Below are 10,901 nucleotides of genomic sequence, written 5' to 3' on the forward strand. Positions count from 1 at the left end.
ATCTGCTGTGCATCACCTTGCACTTCCGGGAGGACATGGTGAACCTTTTTAACTACAAATTTTACTAAATTGCTAGACAAGATCTGCTGTGCATCACCTTGCACTTCCGGGAGGACATGGTGAACCTTTTCGACTACAAATTTTACTAAATTGCTAGAGAAGATCTGCTATGCATCACCTTGCAATTCCGGGAGGACATGGTGAACCTTTATAACTATAAATTTTACTAAATTGCTAGACAAGATCTGCTGTGCATCACCTTGCACTTCTGGGAGGACATGGTGAACCTTTTCAACTACAAATTTTACTAAATTGCTAGAGAAGATCTGCTGTGCATCACCTTGCACTTCCGGGAGGACATGGTGAACCTTTTCGACTACAAATTTTACTAAATTTCTAGAGAAGATCTGCTATGCATCACCTTGCAGTTCTTGGAGGACATGGTGAACCTTTTGAACTACAAATTTTACTAAATTGTTAGACAAGATCTGCTGTGCATCACCTTGCACTTTCGGGAGGACATGGTGACCCTTTTTAACTACAAATTACACTAAATTGCTAGACAAGATCTGCTGTGCATCACCTTGCACTTCCGGGAGGACATGGTGAACCTTTTCAATTACAAATTTTACTAAATTGCTAGAGAAGATCTGCTGTGCATCACCTTGCAATTCTGGGAGGACATGGTGAACCTTTTCAACTACAAATTTTACTAAATTTCTAGAGAAGATCTGCTATGCATCACCTTGCAATTCCGGGAGGACATGGTGAACCTTTTTAACTACAAATTTTATTAAATTGCTAGAGAAGATCTTCTTTGCATCACCTTGCACTTCTGGGAGGACATGGTGAACCTTTTTAACTACAAATTTCACTAAATTGCTAGAGAAGATCTGCTGTGCATCACCTTGCACTTCTGGGAGGACATGGTGAACCTTTTCAACTACAAATTTTACTAAATTTCTAGAGAAGATCTGCTATGCATCACCTTGCAGTTCTTGGAGGACATGGTGAACCTTTTGAACTACAAATTTTACTAAATTGTTAGACAAGATCTGCTGTGCATCACCTTGCACTTTCGGGAGGACATGGTGACCCTTTTTAACTACAAATTTTACTAAATTGCAAATGAAGTTTCGATTTGCATCACCTTGCAGTTCTTGGAGGACATGGTGAATCAATTTAACCACGAATGTTACTGTTTAAATTGTTAAAGAAGACTTGCTTAGTATCACCTTGTAGTCCTGGGAGAACATGATGAACCCATTCAACTACGAATTTTATTAAATTACCTACTAGAGAAAATAACTAAATTTCTGTTGTGGGAGGACAACCAGTGAACCTATATAATTATTTTTCGGAAATGTCGTAGTATGTACCCAGCAAAAGAGAATCCCTCACCCCTTCCCTTGTGCTTTTAATAGTTGTAGCCAAACTGATACATGAGAATTTGGAAATTATAAAACTATATGGTGCTGTTGTGGCTAGTCCAAAACGGTGATCAAGATGTTGAAGATCATGATGATGTGGCTCGCCACACTCAAAAAAATTGGCACGCCTGAGTAATGTGTTTTACATATTGATTTGCGCAAATTGTAAAAACCCACGAATGTCACGTGTGGCACATATAGAATCACAAACATATTATTTTCTTTGATGCATCAACAATCCGCACGATTCTAATGTGCACCTCACTTGAAATTTGAATTAATTACATTTGCATTTCAATTTGCAAATACATAAATGTCATATTATGCTGAACATAAATGTCGTGTTGTGGAGCATATGGATTTCATGTTATGCTGCTAATGTAATCCTCCAGGCAATAATTACACTGGTCAGTGCCCATATTTCACGCGAGCTCATAGTTCTACCGTCACGATTTAAGTTTTGAATTCCAAATTATGTGTTCAGGTTAAATTACTTAACACATCTTTTGATATTCAAAACAAAATCGTGATAGCAAAAAGGAGCTCGCGCAAAATATGAGCACTTCACACAGGCGAATGCTTTGTATTGATTGAAACTCGATAATTGTAATTGCAGAATTTATTTATTGATATTCGTTCTTATGCATTTCAAATATTACTTACTTAAGACTTTCCCACTAGACCTCGAGCTAGACCCGATCCTGGGCCAATCGCTTCCAGTACGCCGGACAATAAATGATGTTAGATCATCCTTAACCGGAATAAGCCATCTCATGCGCAACCTGCAGCGAAGCTGCCACCTCTCCCTGGTTCTTTACTGAAAAAGCTTTTTGCCTGTCGTTTTTCCGGCGACGTGACCAGTCTGATTATGGTAGCCGTCGTTATACCTGGTTACGGAAACCTTAAAAAGTATTTGCTGCTGCAAGATGCCATTTTCCTTCGCACCTCACGGATAACCAACATCAATACTGGAGCACTTATTTTAAACGTTATGCCTGCAAAAACGATAATTTAGTATCATATTAATTATATTGTTCCATAGAGGTTGTTGAAGCTTTTAAATTTTGTAGAAATGTTTTGTACTTACTATAAAAACGAAGAAAAGGCGCTGCTCAGTAGATTTCTCGACCAGTTGGTGGGCCATGATGAAAAACCGTTGAAGTTTGACGGTTTTTACATGGGTCATGTGTCACCAGCTATGGAATGCATTTGGAAAAACCAGTAGCGCAAATTCGATAGAAAAATTACTTCATTTTTATTCATATTAAACACGAGATTATAATGTCTTGGCTGTTGAATTCAGTTAAAGATGGTGCCATTTGAACCCCAAGTGCAACAAATTTTATATTGAACTGAATTACATATGATTCGGTAATGTAACTTTGCTGCGTGATCCATGTTATCAATAAGATTATTATAACGTGTAGGATACACGTAATGCATTGGAAAAACATATCAGATTAACGTGGATGCTTTTGACTCAGCTCACAAGCCAAAACACATTAATCGATCGTGTAGATTTTTTTCAGTGCATGTAAAAACCATGATAACGGTACGGAGCGCGAATTGTTTTTTAACAAATGTGCCTAGTATCAGAACAACATACAAAATAAAGAAATAGTAAAATTTGGGGTGAAATGTGTTATATGAAAAATAAATGGGGAGGCATAATAGCTCAACCTTTTTTAAACAGTTCAAGCATAATTTTTCAATCCGACGTAACTCGAGAATGTAAACAAATCCGGGTTAACTGCTGCATGCATGATTCATAAAGCAAATTGAAGAACCCACATCACTGTTTGATGATTTATTGCTTAATTTGTTTAACTAAGCATATTTTTCGAAACGACGTATCTAACTATTTTGATGTTTACAACTTTACTGATAGATACACCGTTTTGATATATGAGAAAACCAAACGACGTATCTAGCCAAAATCAAAAGTAACAGATACACCAAACTGGCACCATACAAAAGCGACGTATCTGGCATGACGTATCTCTGACCAACCCGGTGTATCTGTATTTTTGTCAAAATTCATTGTGAAAATGATATGGAATGAGTAGGTTTTGTTTCTTACCTAGTTGTACCGATGGGAACAACTATACCTGAATCAAGAGTCACTTTGGTTATCTGACAGATCTATACATCGCGGGCGGTTTATGTGTGCGTGCGAATAAGGGCACTCAAAGAGCGGCAGTTTACGGTTAGACAGGAACGGGAACGCATCGGTACAATGGCGACGACGCTGAAAATTGGTGAGTAAAGTGAAAACGGCCGAAAACCTCGAAATAATGTGGAGCTGCGATACGAACTGGAGAAAAGTGAAAACATGAGAACAATTAGATCAACGTTCCCGTTCTTCTGGGCGATTGAAAAGCATTTTTAAGCGAAAAAAAAATAGATTCGGCATCATAAAAGAATGGGGCCCACCGACGCTGGGGGCATAGTACCCTTCCTGAACTAGCGTGGGTTTTTATTTGGGGTTATGTTGATTGAAACCATGAATGGTGATTATTGATGGGAGTTGCACATGTGTTCGTAACATCATTGAATGATTCATCGTTGATTTGCTCTCACTATCCGAACCTCATGTCAAGTGTCAATTTGTTTTTGTTCTCGTCGGTTTTTTTTTTCTTAAGATCGTTTCGCGTATTTGTAAACATACTTTTTTTTTTACCGGCTATGCCAGTGGTGACATGCTCCATAATGTTCAGGTGAATACAGTGATTTGGGGGAGAGTTGTTATTGCTAGGCATTAGTGAAAGAAGGTTTGTGGAGGTATGTAAACAAGTGTATCATCTGTTTATTTTGCAAATGTGACAGACAATATTGAATTTTTATGTATGAAAATGTGTTTCGTGTGATAAAGTGGTATTTGCTCAACATCTGATTAGAGTTTTCATGCAGTGCAGTTGTTCAATTGTGTGTATTTTGCAAGTGGAACCACCTGGAAGAGCTATGGAAACATACCTGTGTTACTTTTGCCAGGTGGAGAAATTATGAAAACCTGGCGGAAAAATGTGTCGTCCATTTAAGTATAAAAAAAAGTGAACTTACGAAATAGATACGGAACAAAGAGCCGGGATGTGTGGGTAGCACACAGTGCATGTGGGTAGCACATGTAAAATGAATGGGTACGGCGTGGGGGGCACACGATGCATGTGGGTAGCACATGAATTGAGAATTATAGCAATGGTGTGGGTAGCACACTTGTATATGAGCAACATACCTAAAATTGTTAAATAAGATAATTATGTTAAATAAAGTGAAATTCCAACAAAGTGTATTTTGATTATTTTTAGACGCAACAGTGGTTCCTCCGTTCAAACCAGGACACGACACGCGTAGCGATTGGCTCAAATGGAAACGCGTTTTGGAGCGCTATTTGAAGCTGAGCAAAGTGACCGATGAAGAAGAGAAATGTGACCTGTTGTTGGTACTTGGTGGTATTGAATTGCAAGACCAATATGAGAAAATTGTCCATTATGAAGTTATGACCACCGATGCTGAGACAGATGAACAGAGAGTTGACAAATATGCTTCGATCATCCTATCGCTTGACAGATACTACGTACCCAGAACAAACAAGCGATATGAACGTCATCTGTTGCGCAGTATCAAGCAGGAAGAGACCGAATCATTCGACAATTTCGTTAACCGCATACGAGAACAAGCCAACAGATGTGAATTCGCTGACGTCAGCGATGCTACGATCGATCAAATAATCGAAGGCTGTCTCTCCCAAGACTTCCGCAAGAAATTGCTGTCGGAGGACAAATCTTTCGAGGAAATACTGCAGCTGGGAAAAGCAATGGAAGACCTGCAAACTCAGTGTAAGGCGTATGTGAAAGATGTTCGTCCATCAGAATTCGTACAACGAGTGCAGCCGTCCTCGCAGCCATCAAACAAGTCAGCAGTGAGATGTTTTAGATGCAACCGTTTGGGTCACATTGCGCGCGACAAGAACAAATGCTCCGCATCTGGTGTGAAATGCCATACATGTGGCGAGCTTGACCACTTCAAAATTTGCTGTCCGAAAAAACGCAAATGGGATGGAAGTGACAACTCGGGGCCTGCTAAGAAACAAAAGGTGGCGTTCAGGAGAGGATTATACTGCGTCAACGCTGGAGATAAAAGCGATACCTTGGCTTTCGAAGTTGGTGGCATAAAAATACAGATGTTAGTTGATTCCGGTTCACCGCCTAATATCATCACACAGAAGACTTACGGAGAGCTGAAACGAGCAGGAGCAGATATCATCAACGAGCGCGAAGCATTCGAAGAGAGCAAGCAATACCAAGGATACGGATCATCAGACACCATCCACTTCAGTAAGGCTTTCGAAACCGAAATTAAAATACCAGGTGAAGAAAATGGAGTCTGGAGTTACGTTCTGGTTTCTCCTAATGGGCAAACCAATTTACTATCCAAATCGACGGCTTTTGCTCTCGGAGTACTGAGAATTGGCTATGACGTTGGAAGCGAAGTCAATACCATTACTGGCGCTGAACAAAACCCCAAATCACCTTTCCCAAAAGTGCCTGGAATACAGTTGAAAATACACATTGATCCATCCGTCACTCCTGTATGTCAGCCAATACGACGTTTACCTATCGCTATGGAAGCAGAAGTTGAACAACAGATACAAGAGTTACTGGCACAAAAGATCATAGAGAAGGTTGAACATCCCACAAGCTGGGTATCTCCACTAGTTCCTGTCCGGAAAAGCGATGCGAAACTCCGTCTGTGCGTCGACCTTCGAGCAGCGAATAAGGCAGTACTAACCGAGAAATATCCGATGCCCAACATAGAAGAAGCTTTATCGTCTATCCACAAAGCTGAAATGCTGTCAACGCTTGATTTGGAGTCCGCATTTTACCATCTTGAGCTTGAAACAGAAAGCCGTGATATAACTACATTTGTTTCAAGAAGTGGACTGTATCGTTTCACACGACTCGTTTTTGGAATAAAAAGCGCTCCGGAGCTATTCCAAAAGACAATAGCAAACCTTATCGGCGGGATCAAAGGGGTCATAATATACCTCGATGATATATTGATCTTTGCTGATTCAGTCGAAGAACACGATCGCATTCTTGCATTGGTAATGGAGCGGCTGAAAACCTTCAACCTAAAGGTAAACGAAAAGAAGTCCGTATTGAGAGCATCAAGCGTTGAATTTCTTGGGTTCAAGGTTTCGAAGAAGGGAGTAAGTCTCACTGAAACGAAGATTAAGGCATTTCTGGACATGCGCGCTCCACAAACAACTAGCGAGCTGCGTTCACTTCTGGGTACTGCACAGTTCTTTGGAAAGTTCATTGAGAACCTTTCAATGCGTACCCATCACATGAGGCAACTACTGCATAAGGGAACCGCGTTTTGTTGGAAGCCATGCCATCAAAAAGAACTTGACGATCTGAAAACGTTAGTAGGGAAACATTAGACTAACACACATAGAATAACTCGTTTCGTTTCTTACAGGTCGATAGCAGATCAAAGGACGCTCAAGTATTACGATCCTCGTGATAAAACGTATTTGATAACCGATGCCGGTCCGAGCGGCCTGGGCGCAGTTTTAGCACAAGCAGAAAATGATGAAATTCGTCCGGTTGTGTGTATTTCTCGAAGCCTCACACCCTGTGAAACCAAATACTGTCAAACCGAGAAAGAGTGTCTCGGAATTATCTGGGCTATGGAAAAATTGTATATCTATCTCTACGGAACACGTTTCACCCTCATTACGGATTGTAAGCCGCTTGTGTATTTGCTTGACCGCGTCCGTTCGAGACCATCTGCTCGAATGGAGAGATGGATATTACGTCTCCAGAATTTTGACTTCGATACCCGTTATGAACCGGGCGACAAAAACGTTGCCGATGCTTTCTCAAGGCTTTGTTCACCCCAGCCCCATGGTGCTCACGAAGCAGATGTTGTGAGCTGGATAACACCTTACATGCAGCCATGTAGAATCAGCAAAACTGAACTGGAACGAGCCAGTGCAGAGGATACGATTTTGAACAAAATCCGTGAAGCTTTGACAACAGGGGATTGGACGGACGTTCCAGCTCAGTTCAAAACACTTGGAATCAAAGAGGAACTGTCCCAGTACGGTGAGTTGATTCTACGTGGAGACCGAATCGTCATTCCTGCGGCTCTTCAACGAAGAGTCACAGAGATAGCGCATCTTGGTCATCAAGGATCGACAGCGATGAAAGCACATTTAAGATCGAGATTGTGGTTTCCAGGTAAGAGTTAAAAAGGATGTGTTTGTCAATAATTACCTCTATAAATGTTGGTTACGTTTCAGGGCTAGATGACCTCGTAGAAAAGACCTTGAAAGCGTGTAAGGAATGCACGATGATGGCGAAACCTGATCCACCGTGCCCAATGGCAAGAAGACTACCGACTCTCCCGTGGCAGGATGTTGCAATGGATTTCATCGAAGGACTGCCCCAGGATTACTCATTGCTCGTAGTAGTTTGCTACACAACTCGATACACAATGGTAGAACCAATGAAGCATCCAACTTCGTCGATGGTGGTGATGGCACTGCTGAAAATGTTCAGCAAATTTGGCATCCCTCAATCGATAACAACTGATAATGGCCCTCAGTTCCGTGCTGCAGAACTCGCAAAGTTTTGCAACTCCTACAATATACATCTGAACCTAACAACTCCGTACTGGCCAGAACGCAACGGTGCTGTCGAAAGACAAAACCGTAATTTGAAAAAGAGGATTAAAATCAGTGTGGCACAGGAAACCGATTGGAAGCGGGATCTCTACGAATATCTCTTGTTCTATCATTCGACCCCTCAGGAAACTACCGGCCTGTCTCCAGCAAAAATGATGTTTAACCGAGAGCTGATTAGCTATCTACCGACGATTCAGGATCCGAAGAGAGTATTCTTTGAAGGAGCAGAAGAACGTGATGCGTTGACCAAGGAACGTAAAAAGCAATATGCCAATACAAACAGACATGCCAAAGAAAACGATCTTATGGCTGGTGACACCGTGTTAATGCGTAATTTGAAACTAGGATCAACTCAACCAAACTTCCGGCCAGAAGAGTTTGAAGTAATCGATGCGAACGGTAGTGAACTTGAGGTCAGGTCTAGAGAAACCGGAAAGGAGTACAAGAGAAACCGAACTCATTTGAAGAAACTATCCTCTCACGACTCCAGCGACGTTGATATACAATCAGGTCTACAACCACTTCCATTGGACGTTGTCGACGACTGCCGGGAACCTATCAGAAACGGGTCTCATTGCGAACAAGAGCAGACGAGCTTCGAAGTGGTACAGCGAGAAGAGGATAGTCGCCCCCAAAGGAAAAGAAGCGCTCCAGGAAGATACAGAGATTTTCACCTGTATCAGTAATCGTTGAACATTTTAAAGACAAGATATTCGCTAATAAATAAGAATTAAATGAAAGCTATTGTCTTGGCTATTGTAGATGTTATATCCAAATTGGAGGAGGGATGTACCGATGGGAACAACTATACCTGAATCAAGAGTCACTTTGGTTATCTGACAGATCTATACATCGCGGGCGGTTTATGTGTGCGTGCGAATAAGGGCACTCAAAGAGCGGCAGTTTACGGTTAGACAGGAACGGGAACGCATCGGTACACTAGTGCGTGCAATATCCCTGGTGATGTTAAGCACGAAAAAACTTATGAAAAGTCTTTTTTATGAAAAACTATTTTAGTGAAATGGTCGTCAACATTGACCATGAATTTACTCAGATCAGTGAAAAAGTTAGATACGTCGATTTGAAAAATTATGCTTGAGTTCGTATCTAGGTTCGTAGTGTCTTCAGCGCGGTTCGTATTGCATTTTTTAAAAAGTTACAAAAATCAACCAAAAAAGTAGAAAAAATACAAATAACTATCGCTACAACATAAATCCAGAGTGTGGCCCAAAAATGAGCTCAACAAATTTCAAATTCAAAGTGGCAATACAACATTTGCCGGGACTAGCAGTTGTGTATAAATTTTGGTATGAAATACGCTGGAATAATCTAAAAAATCCTATGGCAATGGCAGGCAAAGAAAGTCTTTCAATCAATAACTGTGGAAATGCTCAATGAACACTAAGTTGAAAAGAGGCAGGCCAAGTTCCTGGGAGAGCCATGAAGAAGAAGAAGGCGCGCTGATACGCTCTTGGATACGCTAAGGGGCTGTCCATTAATTACGTAAGGGTTTATGGGGGGGAGGGGGGGTTTGAGAAATCTTACGCGCCATACAAAACTTTTTGGGTTCTCATACAAAAAATCTTACAAGGGGGGGAGGGGGTGTCGAAAAATCGCAAAAATTCCCTTACGTAATTAATGAACAGCCCCTAACCTAGTTTCGCAACGTTTATTATCTCCTGATAAAACAAGCTCGCCTACTAAAACCTTGCGCAGACTGGGTGGTATTCGTACCATGATAGGGTAAAAGCACTAGACTTCGCCCCTCTAAAATTCTGCTCTAATCTTCGCCGCATCCGCCAAAAATGCGAGGATTAGGGCAGTTGCGAAGATTAGTGCTTTTTCCCTACAATTATCTTGAAATGACTTACATACTTATCTTTTCATTCAAATTAGCCTTGGAATTTTTTTCTTACAGTCTTGTACCCATACTATTGCATACCACCAATCTGTCCAAAGTATAAAGCAATTCCTGAGTAATGCGCTCGAAGACGGCACTGACTCATCTTGCCCAACCCCAGGTTTTTTCTGGGTAATAGGATCAAGGGTTTCCAGAAGATAACTGCTGCTACTGGGTGATAAAGCCGTTTGAATAATCCTGACTGGGTCATCAAATCCATCAAATGCTTGATAGTTTAATTACAATTACAAATTACTCCGCCATTGATAAGTAGTACCGACCTAGGTAAATGTCGAAAAACGAGGTGCACATTGCTGGGCGGGCATAGACATAACATTTGGAAGTTTACTTTTAAATTGTTGCCTTACTACTTAATCATAATCGAAAGAATTAAATTAGCATGGAGTTAAATTTCATTATGCACACCTGAGGTAAGAAAATGTTAAAAGTTAAAGTTGTACAATCTGTCCATTATCCACAAAAGTGCAAATGATTGAAGGAATCGAACCGGGCCCCGGTAAGGGACCGGCCCGATCGATATCCAGATGATGACGATTGACGACGAGACGGCGACGACCTTAGCAGCTCTCAAGGCTGCTGTTGTAGTAAAAGTACATAACAGTTTTAAAGGTGCTATCAAAGAAAGCGGCGGTAGCTGCTGGACAACGATAGCATCATTTGGATCGACGATGGTGCTGATCATTTCAGCATGGATTTGGGTTGCTTGCGGCGCACCAAATCATGTCACGTTTACGCCGAGATCACAAGTCGAGTACTCGTACACGTCATAGCTGATCGAGAAGGCCGGCAGCACCTTGCTGAAGCTGGGTGTGATGCCCTGGTACAGCCTTAGGGTACCCTCGGTTTGCATACTAGTATC

The 10,901-nt window shown here is 41.3% G+C and overlaps 1 protein-coding gene across 1 annotated transcript; it reads left to right on the plus strand.

Annotated features, from left to right (window-relative positions):
* The first annotated feature begins 4,726 nt into the window (after window positions 1-4,726).
* LOC115267975 (uncharacterized protein K02A2.6-like) lies at window positions 4,727-9,057 on the plus strand. The gene is made up of 3 exons (XM_062848937.1): window positions 4,727-6,854; window positions 6,912-7,675; window positions 7,738-9,057. The coding sequence occupies exons 1-3, from the start codon at window positions 4,927-4,929 to the stop codon at window positions 8,805-8,807; spliced, it is 3,762 nt and encodes a 1,253-aa protein (XP_062704921.1). The 5' UTR covers window positions 4,727-4,926; the 3' UTR covers window positions 8,808-9,057.
* The last annotated feature ends 1,844 nt before the right edge of the window (window positions 9,058-10,901 follow it).

The sequence above is a fragment of the Aedes albopictus genome, chromosome 2 (assembly GCF_035046485.1).
Source record: "Aedes albopictus strain Foshan chromosome 2, AalbF5, whole genome shotgun sequence".
Lineage (NCBI taxonomy): Eukaryota > Metazoa > Arthropoda > Insecta > Diptera > Culicidae > Aedes > Aedes albopictus.

Bases quoted from the DNA above. Each gene is read 5' to 3' on its own strand.
- LOC115267975 (XM_062848937.1), top strand. From the start codon at position 4,927: ATGACCACCGATGCTGAGACAGATGAACAGAGAGTTGACAAATATGCT. The intron at 6,855-6,911 runs GTTAGTAGGGAA...CGTTTCTTACAG, and splicing joins GAACTTGACGATCTGAAAAC to GTCGATAGCAGATCAAAGGA. The intron at 7,676-7,737 runs GTAAGAGTTAAA...GTTACGTTTCAG, and splicing joins ATCGAGATTGTGGTTTCCAG to GGCTAGATGACCTCGTAGAA.